General features: G+C 36.3%; 1 protein-coding gene across 1 annotated transcript in view; it reads left to right on the forward strand.

Annotated features, from left to right (window-relative positions):
• The window catches only part of LOC130582304 (adhesion G protein-coupled receptor A3-like), a 243,241-nt gene that overhangs the window by 72,984 nt on the left and 149,940 nt on the right, over positions 1–20,317 (forward strand). The window contains exon 3 of the mRNA XM_057380921.1: positions 19,039–19,110. Within this exon, the coding sequence (XP_057236904.1) occupies positions 19,039–19,110 (72 nt within the window). The remainder of the gene's footprint in view (positions 1–19,038; positions 19,111–20,317) is intronic.

The following is a 20,317-nucleotide window of genomic DNA, read 5'->3' on the forward strand; positions in this document are numbered from 1 at the left end:
AATGAATGAAAACACAATGAAACAAATTGCACTTTTAGAGGAACATGCTCATCTGGGACCAGCAGGCTTGAATTTTCAAAATAGGAATACAGACAAATGATCTCTAATGAACAATTACATAAAAATAACACCGTCACTTTGGACTTTTCTGTTTTCTGTGAGGGGTTGGATATTTTAATTTATTTTTTATGTTGAAATACCCAGTTCTCAGGTTTGGTTCAGTGTTTTAAATGCAGTTGACAGTTTGTGCCTGGCCCAGTTCATAGAAAACGCATGCATCAATAATGTGGGATTTTCATGCACTTGGAAGAATGCATTCTATGTGCTTCCAAGAGAAAGCAGTCTCTTTAGTATGTACAATATGTTCATTAAATACCTTTCCCTGTTTATACAAGTGCTCATGTCTCCATTATTCATTCAAGCAGAAACTAATACAAAATGTGGTACATCTGCTGTAGCACGTAAAAGTAACTAAAGAAAAGAAAAAGACTTTTACTTAGGAGGAGTTAATTCTGCTCACTTAAGAGGAATTCTGCTGCGTGTTTTTTTCCATGGCTGGAATGTCATCTAATTTCTGATGGATATCAGGTGACATTAGAGTCCTGCATTTGTTTTAAAAACAGGGGGAGGGGTATTTTCTCTAATTCAAAGCTGAAAAATTTTTGTGTTAATGCGTTGGTGATGTTTTCAGTGGGAGGGGTGGTTGGAGCTGCAGGGGCTCATTGGGGCTCAGTGCTGCGCCCTTCGTAAGGCACTTGGCAGTGTTTGCTGTTGAGCCAGTCCAGTGCAGGTACTGTTTATTTTATACTTGCAAAAAAGAGCAGTTCTGAGAATTGAAAGTGACCAAGGCATTTGCCTGGGTTCAAATGTTTGCTCCATATTGTGCATCGATGGCCGTTCCCTGTCACAAGACATCTGCTTGCTGGGCCCTCAGCCGCTCTCCATCTYTCTGCTTCCCTCAAAACCACTCAGAAATTGATTTCTTTTATTAGTGTTGAACGAGAAAATAATACCAAACCTCCAGTTTTCATGAAATTGAAATGTTTTCTGGGCCTTCCTGTTATTACAATATTGGTTATCACTACTGAGAAAACTTTCCCTGTTACAGTGTCCACCCAGATATGCTTTTCATTAGAGTAGTGACAGCTGGTTTCATACTCACAGAAACACTGGAATATAATTTTGCAGATGCTCTTTTAAGATTTCAGAATGAGGACTTTGATCTTTCAGCACAGTTTGAAAGATGGCTGCGTTTTAGAGGAATACTTCTCCCTCCKGGTTTTACGAGGTAATATCTTGGTCTCTGTGTGCTGGTAGGATCTGAAAAGATCTGAGTGATTTGGCAGGCTGACTCCTTGATACTGGGGCAAGTGTTAAATTCCCGGGGAGTTWATTTGTGAGGGCACTGGATACCGAAGGATGCAGGGATTGTGTCCACAACTGGGTGACACCATGTCCAACCTCTCACCAAAAGCCCCCTGTGCCTGTTAAAGATTATTTGCTGCAGGTATGGGGCAGTGTAAGAGCCCTCCTGCTGGAACAGACATTTCTTTGCATTAATCCATTCTGCAGYAATTGCTGTTGGCACTCAGATAAACCAGTCTCACAGTACCCTTGAGCCATGATTTATTCTTTTCTTTTTGGGGAATATAATTAGGTAAATTGAGAAACTCATTGTGTAAATGCAGCTTTAAAATAACACTCCGCTTTGCTGTTCCATTATGTATATCTGCTGTCAACAGTTTATTTTTTTTTAATGGGAGTTTCTGAAAAGTTTGGAAGTTTTCTAAATCCTGATACTTTAATGGAGACTGTAGATGAAATATAATCCTCATCTATTCATAACCAGTCAAAAATAAACAATTTTTTCAAGCCATTAGAGCATACRGAGGAAAAGTTCATGAACCAATCATTTGGGGCTTTTGGCAGACCATACGGAACTTTTCTAACAGCTATTTATAAGGTCCTAATGTGTTTATTTTCACAATAAATCTGACTTATTGCTGAATGTGTTGGTTTCATAGTAAAATAAACACTGAAGATTACAAACATATCCTTTTGTGAAGTCTTCTGAAAGTCCAAGGCTTAATTTAATAAATGTGATATTCTCTCTATTGGCTGAGAAGTGAGTGCTGAMWGARAAAAAAAAAAAARRAAAGAAAAAAAGAACAAKCCAAACCCTTGCTTTAAATTGCAAAATCAATTGTCATCAAGTTTACATTATAGCTGAGCCATTTGACATGTAAAAACTTTTAATAATTGGTAGGTTGGTAGATATCAGAGCAAAGAATGGAAAAAAGAGGGAAGAGTTGTACCTCAGTGCTGTTACTAAAGAGCTATGTGGAATAATACTATTTCTAAAAAACAAACCTAATTTACAGATTGTTTAAATTTGCTTAGCTTAATTTTCTCATTKAATTCTGTAAATTGGTAACAAAGTTACATGTAGTTAGGCTGCTTTGAAATGCTTTGAAAGCATTTGCATTGTGGCTTTTACTGGTTTAATTAGAAGAATTTAAGTCATCATGCTGTAAATCAAAGTATTTGTGCAATTTCTCCAAAATTTTGCCCCCTGCTGCTTACTAAAGCTACTAAAGTTAGCAGCTCTGTTACTTATGTTGTTGAGTCGCATTTCAGCTCAGATATATATAAATATTGCAAAATCTCCAGAAAAGAATGATCAGTGATGAAAGAAACTTCTTTGTTTTATAATGCATCTTCAGAAATCCTGCCTGATGTTATGTGAATGTCCTCATTAGGCATATAACTCCTAATTCTTTTAGTGAATCTTACTAAGCTCTTGACCTCRGTGATATATTCCAGTAATTTGATTGTAGGTTAATTGCATATTGTGTTAGAGTACTTCCTTCTGTCAGCTTTTAATGTATTRCTTTTGTACTTCATTACATATTCCCATGTTCCTGGAAGATTAAAATGTATCACTACCAAGCCATCAAGTGAACTCTTGTGTTGGTTTCATTTTTTGTTTGTTGCTAAATTAACTTTACCTTTTCTTCATCATGGTGAAGTCCCTTAGGGCTTTATCGAAATGCTCTAGGTTCCACATGCTCTTTGCATTTTCCATAATGCAAAGCTGCTTTCTGTAACTTTTATTGTGCTTCTTCTGTGTCCAGTTGCAAGGGTGGGAACTGAGCTTGGCTATGATTTGGTGTAATGCTGAGCATCCARTGTCAGACCGCTTTATAGAACATAGCATTGTTTCAATATATCATTTRTTTTCAAAAGGACTTGAATCATGGCCATAGAATGTGCTTTATGTGCAYGCTTTGTTCTCAGATAGAAGCCTGCAGGATCTCAAACAATTAAAAAGAAGTTGTCATTGCCGTTGAAAATTCTGGTGCTTTGGGGATAGTTTGGGAACAGCTCCAAGGGACAWGCCTGGGAGGGTGGACCTGGATATCAGATTGTTTTTAAGAAAACATCCTTCTTCTCAGTGTAAAGAAGAAAGAGACCATTGAAATCCATTAAAAATGCTTTGTGTTTTTTGAAATGGTTTTTAAAGCTTAGAAAAAAAAAATGGACCAGCTGGACTAAGGATCTTAATGCATTGTACAGTAGGTATCTGTTTTCTGGGTGACACTGCGGACATTTATAAATGTCAGAAATGCTGGCCCATGCCAGCTTTTGGGTTGCTGAGTTTTTGTTTTGGAGGGGTTTTTTTCAGCAATGGGACAGTCTTTTTCTGCTACTTGGAAAGCTGCAGATTTCTGATATTTTCATCAGTAATTACTATCTTGTTGAGCTTTTGGGAATATTTTGTCTTCCCAGTGAATTATTGAAGCTGTGTTTGATTAGTTCGAAAGAAAAAAAGGGTTATAACAATAAACACGGTCATCACATTCCCCGTTTTTCTGAGAGTAATTAAGACTTTGCTGGGCAAGAGTTCACACTCTGGTAGCCTGTAAATCTTGTGCAGATCCTTAACACTGGTATCACACATACATTAGTTAAGTCAGAGTGAACAGACTGGTTGGGAAGGAGGTTTTTGGTATAATCAGTATCACTGAGAGTCTGTGCTTAGMGAAATGCTTTCAGTTTATAGAATTAGCTTAATATGAACTCCAGAACAATCTGGGACACTTTCATTTATGTAAATCATGTTCTATTAAAGTTTTGTTTCAACTTCAGCTTTGTATTTCTGTTGTGTTTGAAATAGTTGTAAGACAAAAATTTTTTTGCCTTCATTCTGSTGTCTCAGAGGTCAGTGACAAAACTTGGATGAATTTTATTCTGATCTCTTTAGGGCAGGGAACATAACATCTGTGGCTGATCCTGCAAATGATTGTATATGGCTGAGCTTATGATCTGTCATTCTGTATATATGCAGAACAGGAAAAAATGTGTTTGCACAGCACAGAAGAACTCCAGCCTTGACTGGGGCCTTCTGGAGTTTTCTGTAAGATAAATATAAAATACTATTTGTTGTTGTTCCTGGAAACAAGCCAATCAGCCAAAAATATACAAGAGTACCAGTTTTAGTTCAGATCTTATTGATGCAACCCTGCATATCAGCTTCTGTATTTTATTGACATATAAAGGGTCAGATTTATCAGCTTAGGGGAATGTAACAGTACTCGGTCRTGGCTGGTGGTTCTAGAGCCCTGTGGTTCCAGATAGTCAACATGTACAACGCTGATCTACACCAGCCCTTTACTGAATCAGAAGTTACTACTTACTCCAAATGTTGAGCAAATTTCTAGACGAATTGCAGTATTATAACTTCTGAAAAAAACCCCAATATTTAATATACAATCAGATTACAAAAGTGGCAAATTAATCACAGATATAAATGCTTAAATTCTAATATCTTGCCATGAAACTGTTCAAATCCTCCTCTGAAATGTGTGCACAATTCTGTACACAGTCTCTAATAATCAAATGATACATGAAAATTGCTTTTTTGAATTACCTGGTTCTTTTCTGTTCTCTGCACTTGTAGGTACTGTTTCAGTACCTAAATAATTTTAATTGATGACACCTATATAATGTGGCTTTGGATTAGTCACACATGCATTGCATAGAGTCAAAGTCAGAGTGACTATATTTAGCTCAGCCCTACATGAGAGGAGCCTTCATTCAAAACAAAACAAAAATACTCTGTCAACGTTTCCAGCACTCACATTTTTTAATAGCAGCGTTCACCAACCCTACACTTAAAAGCAATAAAATGAATACACAATAAGTTTTCTATTTCATACATGAAAAACAAGTGTATTGTTGTCATCAGTTATGGAGAAATACCTACATGATTGCAACTAAAAATGCTAAATTTGTCTGATAATGATGGGGTTTGCTGTATTTTTAACTTGTAGATGTTGACTTTATCTGCAAAATAAATTTTAAGCCTTCATAAAAAAAATCCATTATAATTTTCATTGTTAACTATTCATGTTTTGATAAATAATTTGCATTTCAATTTATTGAAAACCATATAGTATATTGTAAGCTATCAGGAGACTGTCAATTTAATGTTAAAATAATATGAAGTTTGTATTTGAGGCTATTGTTGTTAAAAAAACTTATAAATATACTTTTCTAAAATTTTCAGAATATGTGGGGAACGGGTTTTTTTGAGGCTTCCAGTCAGGGAAGGAGATAAGATTCTCATTTTGTGGTCTTGTTTGTGCAATAATAGATGTCTGCATATAGTTTTTTTTTTTTTTTTTTAGTATGCTGACAATTTCAAAATCAGGTTATTTTTAACATACTTGTCTTGAGCTGAAAAGCTACTTTCAGAGTGAGTGAGAGTCTTAACTGCTCCTTACTCTTTTGGTTATTGTATGAGTTTCATTTCTCATGAGTTTAGGATGATTGAAGTAGTGTGTAGTGTTTATCTTATTTCATACACTATTTGGCAGGAATGYGTTTGTGTCGTTACTTTCACAAAGTCAAAATGAGCCTCTCACCTTCTCTCCCTCATGCTCAAACRTGCTCAAAACAGAGACAAGCAAGTGATGAAATTTGGGCCTATGTGCTTGTCTTTATACATGTCTGTTCAAACCAAAAGACTGTTGAACAGATTTTACAGCAAYATTGTTTTCTTTTTAGGACAGTCCTCCTGTTAATGAGCCTGTGTCCAAACAATGGCAACGTTTCTTTTCATTGTGTTTTTAATTACRTTGCTTAGGTAAGAGCATAATTACTTCAGCACTGTATTTGATTTTCACACAATTCTTTGTAAGTGAAATTTTAAAAAGAAATTATGTTAATTTTTTTGATGTGAAAAATACTATATATTGATGGATGAGCATGTAATCTGTGTGGAAAATGTTTTGTTAAATCATTAACACTAGGGTGTTTGTCTGYTGAATCAACGACCTTTTGATGGCAACAGAGATTTCACTGTAATAGTTTTTAATATTCTTCTTTCCCCATTAGGACAAGGAGCACCAGTTTTAAAGCAGCCYCTCTTTCACTTTGATATGAATAGATAAATTGTCAAAGCTGCCAACAAGAATGCTTCCTACTACATGGTATGTTGTAAGCAACACTGCATACAGTGTTCTTGCTRGTAAACACAAACTGTGCACAGTCAGTGGTGCAGCTTCGTTCTCATCCTTCAGTTGAATTTAATGAGCTGAACACTGATGAGATTTTTGAGAATTGGGTTAGTGTGTGCTGAGTGGGAGACAGATATGGGATGACATTTTTTCTGAGTTGCCCTTTCCCACCACTTATCAGCAGAGGGGAAGGGATAAGAGTGGAATATGTGCATAGTGTRTATTGTTCCAGAGGAAAACGCTGTTCTTCAGAATTAACCCTTTTAAAAATGCTCTTTAYGGAAAAGGAAATGCAGAATATTAAGCCTCATGTTCCATGCTTTTTTGAAATTATAAAGAATGACTGTTTTTCAGGGTATTGCCTGCAGTGTTTCTTATGGGTATTGCACKGTGCTGTTACTCAGAAATTGGAATTGCAATCCCAAACATGTACTTTAGCTCTCTGCCTTGGAAAGGAGCAAGTGTCACATTAATTATGCTCTCTGCTCTGCTTTCCCACTACTGTCTTGCTTGGGTTTTGCTTGCTGGATTGAAGTTGATTCTTGTCTTGGCCTATTTCAAAGSCATCTGAAAACAGCTAAAAACAAACTAAACCCCAGCCAAATGGGTAGTAAATAATACATGCGGCCCTTAAACAGAAAATTTAGCAGCTTGCTAGCTGAGGAAGTTACTAAGGCTCCCATCAGCAACCAGATATAGTAGACTGAGTGCTTCTCAGCACTACCATGTGTAGAAGAGATACTTAGCTTTCAAAATGTAATTCTCAGCTATTCTTTGGAGGCCTAAGCTCCTTTTACAGCAAACAGGGAGAATTAGGTCTGTAAGAAGTGAATCCAAACCAGCCATCATGGCTGAGGGACTGAGCCCAAGGCATTGCGCCCTTCAGAAATGCTGAAGCTTGACACGTTTCTTTTCCTGGGACTGGGATTTGCAGTCATTGCAAGCCATTCCTCTTTACAGACATAACTGACTCCATATTTTATTTGAAATGTGGTCATAAAAGAAAGTAACTGTGCTTTCTGTACTGGCTTGCTGGTTGGAGTATCTTCCTTGGAAGAGAAGGACTCAGGTTCAGCCTCCAGCCTGGGCACATCAGACATTCACTGCCTCTGTGGGAAAGGCCTTCACCAGGATGTGGATCTTGTTGGRGCTGTGCCAATTGTATTCAAGTGTTCAATATTTATAAGGCCAGAAAGAAAAAAAACAGAAGCAGACAAGTGCCAAGGGTATTTCCTCAACAAGGAGAAAACGGGTTTTGCTATGAACAATCGTTCAATAAAATATAAAAAACACTGTTTTAGGGAACAGAGACCCCTGCCAGTTTCTTTAGTTCCTGAATATGTCAAATGTGGTTATCCATCCCTTTTGGGCGAGGGTGGTACCGAAACAGCGTCCTTCATTTCTCCAGCTCTAATCAGTTCTTGTAGGAGTGTCAGCAGGTCCTGCCAGCATAATCCCAAAAGGACCTTGGTGTGTCACCAAACCCTGAGGTGTTAGGCATGCCCAGCACCCTTCCTGCTATTTGGGAAATTGGAAAGGGAAGGCTGAAGTAGCTGTAGCCATTGGGATGTGTAGGAGGTGAAGTGGGGGCTGTGATTTGCACTCTGGAACTTGGTACCAATGTTCCACTTAAGTTTTATTTTAGCTGGGCTAAGTGCTCTTTTGGAGCCAGGCCAACACTTTCCCCGCTGTGCTCTGGGTGGTTGGTAGATATTCCTGTGCTCTGCTGGGCATTGAGTCATTGCAGAGTTTGATATGCTTTGAGTACTTGAAAGTGTTGAAAATGATTTCTGCCATTCAGGTGGATTGATTTGAAGAAGAGATTATCCAGTCCTGCTCTTTSTTTCAGAAATGTTTCTGTGCCAGTTTGTGAATGCGTTACATGATTTGMCTGGCTGTGCCCCAGCGTTCTTTACTGATACTGCTTGTATAAATATAACAAGTATTTTGTGTCTGAATATTGACTAAATGAAAATAACCTRGAAAAGGAAGAAGCTCCAAATAACATGTACATTATTTATGGAGGTCCATGCCAGCTGTTGCTGATCTGTTGAGGTGAGTTTTTATAATAGTTCTCAGGAAAAGGATGAATTCAAAATTTCAAAGTAGAAATGAAATTCAGTATAAAAAGTCAGAGTGACCTGCTCCTCAGCAAGCCAGTTTCACATCAGGCCATCTGTTAGGGACATTTGCAGTCATCTTTTATTAAAARGGTTGRGTTCTGCTAGTGTACAAATTGTTAYGGARAACTTTYTTCCACAATTGCCTAGAAAAGAAATCGACCTCACAAGGTTGTTGTTCAGCTTAGAAGGTTTGAGATCACTCGAAAGAAATGACATCTTAGAAAGGAAATGTCAAATTGAAACAGTGTTGTTTCCCCATTAGTAAATGTCTCCTAAACAAAAAAAATATTTGAGTGGTTTTGAATAAGAAGGAGACATGGCAGGGTCCAGGGTCAGGTTTTATTTTCCTGACAAGTGGAATAGCCATGAGGAGAGATGCTTTTGCAGAAGAKCATTTGAGAGGCGTATCTACCACARCACAAACTGCGTACTGACTGGTAAATACTGTTTCAAGTAAAAGAACATAGTTTTGTAATGAAATCAACAGAGAGTAATAAAAGCTACATGCTTTGTAATTTTTTCATTGATTGATGTTGTTCTGTTGGCCACCCTATTTGAGATTTGAAAGAATAAGAAAAGTGTATCGCTTCTGATGTTTGGTATTATAAAGCTCAGTTCGTGAAGGACGAGTGAAGCCTCATCTGCACAAGTTTCTGTCATGAAGAGATGCAGGAAACATTTGGAATACAAGATCTAATTTGACTTTATCAGTACAYGTTATTCATTATTATTATTGTATCAGATTTATATCTATACATGATTTAATATATTATTACTTTAATCATAATAGATATTAATTTTTCGATCATGTTAATTATCCTAGTGTCTAAAAATTTCATAAGACTATAAACAAATTAGGACAATTACATTTTTAATAAGAATCAAGTTGACAAGTGATTGTCATAATCCAATAATTCATTTTACAAAAATAATTAAGAGGTTGTTTTAATTTTTGTCTAAAAACACTTGGATCCCCGTCTAGTGCTGTGATGTGTTTTGTGAGCAGGTAATGGATCCATCACCATTTAAAAGAGCAAAACATTGTGTTTTTCTTTTCAGGTGTAAAAGATTAAAATGTTTCAAAGTGGGAGGAACAAATATAAGACATGTATTTTTGTTAAATTTAATACCAGGGAAATTGCTTGGTGGAAATATATCTTCAAAATTGTTACAGTTTTTGGATGAACAGAAAACAGTCAGAACATGACAAAAGCCAGGAATTTCTTCTTGAAATTGAGAGGATAGGAATGTAAGCAAAAGGAATGAAATACAGGGAAAATGACTAGTGGTTAAATGTGAGAGAATTGATTGGAAACAGAGTGAAAAAAAATTGTATGAGACAACTGCAGGCTGGAATGAAAGGTCATAATTTGCAGATCACTTTTGCTGTCAATTTAGAATTAAAAGCATCTTTCCTGTTGTTAGTGCAAAACAYTTGTGCAATTAAATAAAATACCAGTTCTGCAGGGTCAACTGTAGCTGCATTCSTGACCCAGAGCAGTCTCACAGTCTGCTAGTTTAGATGCATTTATTCCATGTAAGAGTTGTTACACCATTATTTTTATACACCTCTTAAAATGTAGGTGTGTAAGAACACCTGGCAATGTTTCTTRCGAGTTTTGCTTGAACTCTTGTTAAGTCATAGTTTCCCAGCAGAATGAATTTTTACTTCACTAAACAGCTGATTAGACACCAAAATTATTCTTGCCTTAGCACAATCATTAAAAGTTTTATCAGGGCATTGTAGATTAGAAAAATATAGAAGATGTTCTATATAAAAAAGTAAACATTAATAGTCATAAATGACAGGAATATAAAAKATACTCACTTGTAAAGTTAGTCAAAAAAGCTGTTTAAATAATGAATGATTTTTTTTCTGGTTTTTTTTTTTTAATTTATGTAACATAATTTAGCTGTATTTCAGGACATCACTTACTTGAATTTATGAATATCTAGGCTTCTATTTCCCATTAGGACCACAAATAGTTCTCTTAGTCCATTGTGTAGTCAGGCAAGGTCAGCCCACCCCAATGATATATTCATCAGATGTTTTATATAGTGATGTCATTAAACTAACACATGATTTGTGWCAGATGCTGTCATCCTTCAAGAAGATGTAGCAAGTTCAGATTTATAAATACACGTGTTAAAGTAGCCACCACAAGGTCCCTTTGCTGCCACCTGATTCCTCCTCAATAATGAAGCTCTTCCAGAGCTCCAGCAGCACTGGGGGTGTTACCAGGGCAGCTTTTCTGTGCCCTGCATGCCTGAAGGAGGGCTTGATGAGTAAACTGAGTTATTTGTGGGAGAGAATAGCTGGATCCCAGGCCTGACTCRGAAAACTGGAATTAAAGCAATGTTTCTGAGGGTCTGAGGGAGGGGCAATGTGGTGAAAGCAGGAGAAGAGATGCCATGAAATAAGATATGAGTAAATAAGCTGGGAAAAGGAGTTGTATTGCTCTCATGGTGAGGAGAAGGATTGATAAGGAAGGGATGCCTGACTGAACAAAACAAACTAGCAGCTTTCAGCAACAATGGTCTCCAACAATAACATACTCTTTCTTTCCCTGCATCCTTTTTTTTTTTTGTGTTTTCTTTCCTGTTTCCTCCATTTTTTTGGTATTATTTCAGAGTGTGAAGACCTGTCGGTGTTCCTGTGGCCCCAGCTASTATTGTGTGTTATTATGTCTGTGTTGGTTTTTGTTAGCCTTTTCCCATAATCTTTGCATATCTTAGGCTCAATAACKGAAACTTTTATAGAAGCAAAAGAAAATTTATTTTAAAAACCTGTAATTTTGCCTGAAACACTAGTGATGAAACAAGGAATGAAAATCATTGAAAAAGAACGTTTCAAATGGGACCAACAAAGACAGGTTGTTAAGTATGTGCCAATTTATTGTTTATAATAGAATATATTTTGGTTTGAAATTAATACTGGCAGTTCTGAGATAGAAGAAATAAGATTTTTTTAGTTCCTTTAAAATWGTTTTTACTTGAGAATCTCAACATGCACTGTATGCATTGTATAAAATATAAATTATATGACAATGTGTTTAAAGAATGAGTGCTCTGGTCTTATTTTCCTGTCTTGTAGTTTGCTGTATCATTAATCTGTATTTTACATGAAATATTAGCAAAAAGTATTTTAAAATTTCTGACATTTACCTGCAGGAAAGTTTAAATGTATAAACTGCTCTGAAAATACTCAAGGATGCTCTGCAGAGGTGCTGCAGAGGGCTCACATTAACCCTCATTTCTGCAGAAGACAATTGTGCATGCCATCTCATTAGCACACATGGTTGGTTTTTGAAAAACTGAAATTTGTCTAAGTTATTACCAAAGTTTATATAAAACAGGACTTTTTGGGGAAGGATTTTCAGACCAGTCTTCCAGCAAGATTTAATTCCTTTGAGCTAAACTGCTTATAGGCAATTCTTCCCTGTGATCCTTAAASTCCTTACTGGCAGTTTAAATTGACRGGATTTCTGTGCAATTAATGTTGCCTCTAACACTGGCTGAATTAAATGTTCAAATGGTCTCTATTTTTATATTTGTTTCCCCTCCTCCTTTTCTGGAAAGGGCTTCCTGCTCTATATAGTGCTGGAATGTATCTGAATATTGCCATAGTCACAGGTAAATTGGAAGAGCAGCTTTGAGTGTGATTGTTCCTGGAGATGGGTGAAGATTATTGCAGTGTTGCCTTGTCTGGCTCCCATCATGAGCTGAATAATTATTGCAGGTCCCTGGATTCAGTATAATAATCACTATGTTCTTTGTGGTATTGTTAATTATGATTCTTATTCTTTTAATGAAACTCTGYAGAAATAGTAAGCAGTAAGAAAGGTGGAGTTGCTCCTTGACATTTTTTAATTGATTCACCCTGGGTTTCARAGTGTTCTACTTCTCTGTTATGAAAACAATACAATGAAATAAATGCTGTAGGAAAGATGATTTGTATTTTCTTGATCTACACTGAGTAATAGACTATCTTAGTTTGGGCTCAAGAGTACTCTTAGATTAATCTGTGTGCCATCTGCAGGCCCTTATCTTTCCTTCACACCTCAGGGTAGAATTCTTTCCTCTTTTSTTTGGGTGTTTTAAGTCGTGAAAGCTCAAAATGAAAGTCAATAAAAAAATCACATGTTTTTCCAAGTCAGTCTTGAAACGGTAACAGAAAAAGAATCAAATATTTCCTTAAAAAAACCCACCCAAAACTCTATGATACGATGGATGTATATTTTAAGGTTCTCATATCTTAACAAAACACATTTTCATTATGCTGATACCCCTGATTATTTGGCATAAAAATGCAAATCTCCATATTTTCTTACAATCAGTTMGTTCAGATGCCTTTTGAAAATTGTGGATAGATTTCCAGTATTTCATGTTGTTGTTGTACCATGATTCCAGAGTTTGAAATTTGACCTAGGAATGTTGAATACACACTTCTGGAAATCTGTTAAAGACAAATCAGTGCCATCTTAGGTGGAATAAAAACTCCTACAATTGGAGGTTAAATTTTTCTAAGTAGAAAGTATGTTTTACCTACTTGGTGTCTATTTAGTCTCTGTGTTTCATCTAAATATTTTTAAAAGCTAAGAAAAAAAAAGAGGCTGCTCTTCCTCACACTATTTAACTTTCTTTACAGTTTTCTCACAGGCTGGAATTAAGGTCTGAGCTGATTTCTTTATTTCTCTTTTRTTAATCCCAACGATTAGCCTTTTTTCAAGAGGGGTGGAGCAGTGGAGCTGAAGTAGAGGCAGGCACCAAATATCTTTGCATTTGTATTTTGATGGGTGAATGCTATATTTAGAATGAACCTGCATAAATKAATCTTTTAAAATGCTATTTTCTGTCATATGCATGTATAAAAATGTATTCAGCAAATTTGTATTGCAGGTCTRCCCTGTTTTACCGAGCTTTTTACTGATTTTTTCTAACTTGATGTGCTGCTCCTTCACTTCAAATACCCTGGGCCTTACATTSTTGCTCTACAACTATCACCATGAAAATGAAATAACTTATAACATCCAATGGGATTCTTAGAGCAAGCAAACTACCATAAAGCCTTCCTCTGTTTTGTATCAGCTGCCATTATTGGTGCTTCTTACACTTTCAGGCATGTTCCTAAATAAAGAATAACTGCCAAATTACCACAAGGCATTTGATGTGAGTGAGCCATYAGCCTTAAATTAAGCACCAAAAATGTGATGGCTCTTCCATTGTTCTRCATGYCATTATTGCCATCAAGTGATGGGTYTGAAAGTTCTGATCATTCATTAGCACCTTGAACAGACAGCAGTTATTTTTTTGTCTGGTCCTTAGCGCCTCTTGTTTTAGGGAAATCAACCAGTAATGGTGTGGATTAAAAAAGGGAAATTAAGGGAAAATGCATCATCRGCATGTAAAGGAAACAAAAGATGTATAGCCTCTGTGTCTGGAAAGGCAGGRCATTACTCAACAATTATTGTCCATGTTTGTGTGTGTGTTTGTGTTTATTATCTGATGTTTCTAACTGAAAAGAGTTTTGTCTTTATCTCTTGAAACTTAACTGAGATGTAATCACAACTTTTCTGATTCTGGAAAGTAGGTTAAATATCCACTCTCATCATTAWAAAATAAATAATTAGAGAGAACAAATGAGCTCTGGAGTTTCATTGGTGCACCTTGGTAAATTTAATTACTGATGATGGTGTCAGGTAATCATTATTACCTAACCTGCCTGTTTCATGATATATGTTTGGTCCACAATACATTTACCAACAATGGAGAYGAAAATAAGTTTTGATAATATCCATGCCACCAAAGTAGAGTGAGTTACTGGCTCCTGTACAGATGGGTACATTTGAAATCTCTTCAAAAACATATTTTGCCAATATTGCCTTAATTCTTAGTTCCTGTATCCAGGAGTGCCAACCCTGACASTCACTGTCATGATGGCAGAATAGGTGCTCACTGTTGTCTTTCATCCCTGGCTGTGCCWCTTTCCTGCTTTTCTTCAAAACTCTGGAGTCTGCATTCATTTCTTGGGCAAAGGTGACATTTAGTTCAGCTGTAATTCACGTGAGAAAAAAGTGGAAGATGTGACCTTATTATTTTTTTTTTGGCTGTTGTTATTGTTTCATAGTAGTATGCAAAATGTGGAAAGTCAGTCATATTTCATTGGTATTTGGCATCTGCTCAACAACTGATTGCTCTTCTCAGAGCTTTTTTGGAAAGTTTGCAGCACCATAATGACAGCTTTCTAAACACAGATGTCCTCTTGGTACAACCTATAATTTTTTATGAAAGATGTATCGATGTCAGGAATTTGAACAAAGTACTGGAATTAGTTGAACATTCTTGKTATGAATATGTATTCAAAATATCTACAGTACATATATTGTAAGTTGAAGGAAGAATAYGCAGTGTCTGAAGGCAAAGATACTGATACAAAACATTAGGATATAGTTTAAGATAAATTGATTCTTTTGTCAATGTATTGGATATATTTCAGTGATCTTTTCCCCACTATATTCTGTACTGTTTAAGTGCACAGTGTGAACTTGAAGCATCCAGAATTTCAAAAATACGTTTRGATATCAGGGATCTGGCCATGGAAGGTGTGCAATAGCTGAGAGGCCTGCAGTAGTTATTAAATGTTCTTGTGAAGTCCCATYAGTGGCCTGTTCCTCTTATTTCATTTACGTCTCAGCTAAGCCATCAAGAAGTGAACACTTCAAACACAGATTTCCCCTCCTCAAGTCAGCTATTTTTCTTAAGGTTTCTCTTAAATGTTTTTAGTAGGTAAAAGTCAGTTGAAAGCTTAATATATAAGATGATAAACTTCCAGCAGCTTGTGGTGCTTAGTAAAGGAATCCTTGATTKTTTTTACCTGTGGGCCTATTATTTGCAAATACCTACAAATAAGAAGACAGTGCTTAATGGTTATTGTATGCAATTTGGGTAAGCTCAGGATTGCAGGTGAAAAGGAAAGTTGCCTCTGTAACCATTTGAGATTCTATTTTAATGGTAACACAGTCCATTCTGCCTATTTGGCTTCTTCTGCCTATTAAGGTCCAGTTAAGATCAAAGCACCATGCAGCAAGTTTATCTAGCAACTCTAATGAAATTAGGGGAAATACATTTCAATAAAAATKGTCCCATTTGGGTTTTGTGCTGCTGTTTTTATGACTATAGCTAGCTTCATGGATATAAGTGCTGCAGTTTTTATGACTATAGCTAACTTCATGTGGCTTCCATCTATCTGTGCTTGCACAGGGCACTTGGTTTTGATTTATTTTCAGGTCGCGCCACGAGATCTRTACTCCCACACCACTAATGACACGTCATTCAGATTCAGAATAGATACTTTAAAGTTAGAATGCTGCATCAGAAATGATGGAAAACCATAACTGTTAGTTAGAAAATGCTTTCTTTTTGGACTTCAACTGGGTCACCCTGTGGTCATTCAGTATTATGATACTGGGGTTCTTTGCCTTCTCTCCTGCTCCTGGCTGATGATAAAATCACTTGTCTGGTACGTGTGCATGTGTGTGGCCCAGCCTGGGCTGCTGTTTGGCTCGCCTTGGATCGTGACCTTTTGCCAAACCTCAGCAGTAGCTCTTGGGGAAAAAATGTAAACATACAACCAAATTTACTCTGGTTTCTTTTTTTAGTGCAAGTTAATTCTAATTGCTGTACGGCCTCAATATGGGGAATTTTTTCCTATATCAGAAAATAGGAGAAGCCAATTTAATATTTTAATTATAGTAATTTAGTAAAAAATACAAGTGGGAGGCAAGCAAATGGCTTCTCCTAATGTAAAAGTAAGAATTCTAAGTGTTTAACAGTTATGGTAACTTTATTAATTTATTCATATTAAAAGATGTGTTCAAGGATGACAAGGAAGGAAACACCTATTCTGTTAGGCCAGAATTACATGCAGACATTATGGAAAAATACTAATTACTAAGCAAGTGCCAGAATTGTGGGTAGTGTAATCATCTACAATTTTCTGAGAATATCCTTACTAAAATGACCTACCTAATTTAAGTGCAATTTCCAAACTAAGGATGTCTTGTTTGTGACAGTGTTAAGTGATGGACACTTTTCCATGTAATAGTCAACTTTCTACTAACATTAAACTGACCTTTTTTCTTCCTGTAGATGATAGTTTAGGATGATGCTGGTTTTTCCTATGTGGTTACAAGTTATGGGGAAACAGGGCAGAGTTTCCATAAACTAGAATACAGAAGATTTCAGTAAATGGAGGGCCTTTTGTCTACTTGGTTATTTTGACTGGCACTAAAACTCATCTGTCAACAGTTTGCCACTTATCTTGACTTTCTGATATTTGTTGTGAGCTGTTACCCCTGTTGGCTACAAGAGCTGACCACTGTTCCTGATTGGAACTTGCAGAACGTTTAGATGAGCTGTCAGTTAACACAGAATATGTGTAATTGATATAAAGATTGATTACTAAAACTGTCAGTCTCTAAAATGTGGATATTTGCATATGAACCATGCCTCTCAAGTTGTTTCCAAATGTGTCCCAGTGTAAAGCTTTAGATAGATCACCATAGATTCAAATTAYAATATCAGGTTGTATAATATCAGGTTGGGGGTTTTGCTTTGTTTGTTTCTCTTATAAATTTTAAGAATAAAACTGTTCCCATGATGAAAATTGTATCCTTCCAGTCTTCTTCATATGGACTCACTTCTTCAAGTTAAAGAGTATTTACATATTTAACACACAAGGTGTAGACAGCAATGTTTAGTATTGAATATCTGAATGTTAAAAAAAACCCAAGGCTTTGACTTACCCACAGAGCAAAAACCCTAAATCATCAAAGGAACTAACACTCTTGTAGATTAACTTTTGCCAAAAAAAAAAAAAAGACTTGTCCTTGCGAGTTGACTCTGGAGAAGAGCATGCAGAAGTTTTGTTTAGACAGTTTTATTTATTGTAAGGCATGAAAAATTCACAGTTAAAGAAATGGTCACAACTTCCTGAGCAAATGAAGACAGAAGAAAGATAGCTCTAGTAACTGCTGCTGATACCAGGGAACTAAGGTGAAAATGCTTGACCACAAAATTTAAGAAAAAACCTCTAAAGCTTCTTCCATTTCTTAGAGACTTCTTAAAGACTTTCAGTGTTTCATGTTGCAAGCTGAAAACTGAACTCAGCTCTTAAAGTGTCCAACTCAGGTCTTAGGGACAAATCACTCATCAACATGGTCACTGTAATAAAATGAGTGTGAGGCACAATTTTTGGAATGAAATTCAAGAAATCTGTAAAAATGAGTAGTAAAGTACAGAAATGTTTATTTGTTTATTTTGACTTTGAAAATAAAATTAATAAACATTTGAGATGAAATATTGCCCAGTTCAAGGCAATCACGGGTAGTGGACCCAAGCTTTGAGCTAGAATGCATTTTATCTGCAGTAAAATAAAAAGACATAAAAGAGATTATTAAAGACATAAATAAGATTATTAAAGACATAAATAAGATTATTCCTGTGGCTGTTGATCCATCCATACTTCGGCAGAGTTGAGCAGTGCATGTGCTGTAATTCCTGCAAGTGGCCAGCCCAAGGAACGGCACAGAAATTTGTGAGATCCAGTTGCTCCCTATGAATTGCCAATTGTCAGAAGATGAACGCTGACTACAAGAATTTACAGCATTTGTCTCCAAGGCCTGCTTATCTCATTGCACTGGAGGCATCTCCTCAGGGTTCACATCTCCAAAGTCTTTGAGACAGTTCAKCAGTAAATCTCTGTGGGGACTGAGCTGAGAGCAATGCTGTGGCTCCAAGTGCTGTGTCAGGAGCAGATGAGGTCACCAATGCCAGTGAAATATTCTTTATCAGTGAAACAGCCAATCCTCTGGATTGTCAGCAAGTGCAGAATGAAGCACCTATCTGCCAAATATGAGAAACTGCYTCTGTTTCAGAGCAAAAACCTGACCTGTTTGCCTCACATGCCAGCTGCTTTGCCTACACTGGGTGGAAATGCGAAATTTATTAAGTGTAAAGTRCACAGAACAATGAATAAGCAAATGAAAAGGTTCCTGCTTTGCTGACTAATTATTGTACTCACTTGTTGACTAAAACATTTTTTTCCTGGGGCAAGAAAGGTTGGTACACTTGTTTTGAAAAATATAAATAGGAGAAGAAGAATTAAAACAAACATATTTTTTAAAAACATCTAATCTTAACCATTTTACTTGGAAAAATGTTTTTATAAACTGCAGATGATATAATGGTTTTGATGCTACTATTTAAAAGAAATTCTTAGTTTCAGCTAAGACAGATAAGGGTTAGCATTGCATTGCACTTCACTCTCCTCATGTRTAACAGTGGTAAAGTAGGTAAAATGATAATTAACTGCTCCTCCTGTTATKTCTCCCTAGAGATCTGAAGAATAATTTGATCAGCACAATTGAGCCAGGGGCCTTCTATGGACTTTCAGAACTGAAGCGCCTGTAAGTATTAATTCCATTTGAATTAYTCTGAAAATTGTGTTTGTATCGACATTTCTATCCTTTGGCAACTCTAATATGCCGCCAAACAATAATCAAATAAGGGCACTGGCTGTAAAATAGAAAATCACACACTCTGCTTTGCACATTTACCATGCCTTTTTCTTCTTCTTTCCCTTCTTTCTCCCATTTCCTTTTCTTTTTTACCTTTTCCCATTTAAAATCATCATTTTGCTCTCCAGTAAGTGTCCTAACARGTGCACCTACAAAGATAAAAAACATGCCTAATTAATGACTGAGCAGACAATGTRTCACCATAGACATTAATCAAAACTAATACTAAGCAGTTTAGATGTGTGTGAACAATGGTTTGTGCTACACTATTTTCGTTATATAAGGTCTGTGTTGCTTTTGTCATAGATCAGATCTATAAAATAAATTTTTAGAAAGGAAACTTTGTCATACTGTAGAATTTGTCTACCATTTTCCATACCACCCACCTTGACATTTGGGTGCTTGATATCTTTCATTTTTCATCATGGTTTTCTAAGGAAGCAAGAGTTTACACAGTTTATTCCCTGTCCATCATTTTGCATTCCTCTCTTGGACAATATTCTCATAGTACTTTCAGAAACACTGGCTGATTTTTAAACTACATTGTAGACGGTAAAAATATCCAAGTTACTAGGATTCTACAACTGAGTATTTTTCTTTTCATTAACAAGGACTACAGACCCTCCTTAGCTGTACTCAGCCTTAGGAAAAGTGAGATGAACCCTTTTTTAATTATAATTTTCCAAGTGACAGCTTCCAAATGTCCATGCATGGGCTAACTAGGCCATCAGCACATGCCAGGCATCTTCCTCGCCATCATGTCTTATGCTTGATGAGAAAACYTATGAGAAAACAGGGATTATTTTAGTGGGGTGGAGAGATTTAGATGAGGAGAAGAAATGCAAATCCACAGAAAATGAAATTTACAAATCCTCAGCTTTTTTGCCCCGTGGTTAAATTCCCAAAGCGCTGTGTGCTGGGAGCGCTGCAYGATGTTTCTATCTCTGATCAGAGATTTTTCTAACACCGGCTTCTCATTTCCAGTGGGTTTGGGTAGAAAGCCAATTGCTTGATATTGATGAAGCCAGAGTAGCAAATACATTTTTAATACAAACGGAAGTGTTGGGGTTGAAGCTTTCTTGCTGGCTCTGTGTAC

The sequence above is a fragment of the Malurus melanocephalus genome, unplaced genomic scaffold, assembly GCF_030028575.1.
Source record: "Malurus melanocephalus ecotype Western Australia unplaced genomic scaffold, MMel_1.1 scaffold_12, whole genome shotgun sequence".
Classification (NCBI taxonomy): domain Eukaryota; kingdom Metazoa; phylum Chordata; class Aves; order Passeriformes; family Maluridae; genus Malurus; species Malurus melanocephalus.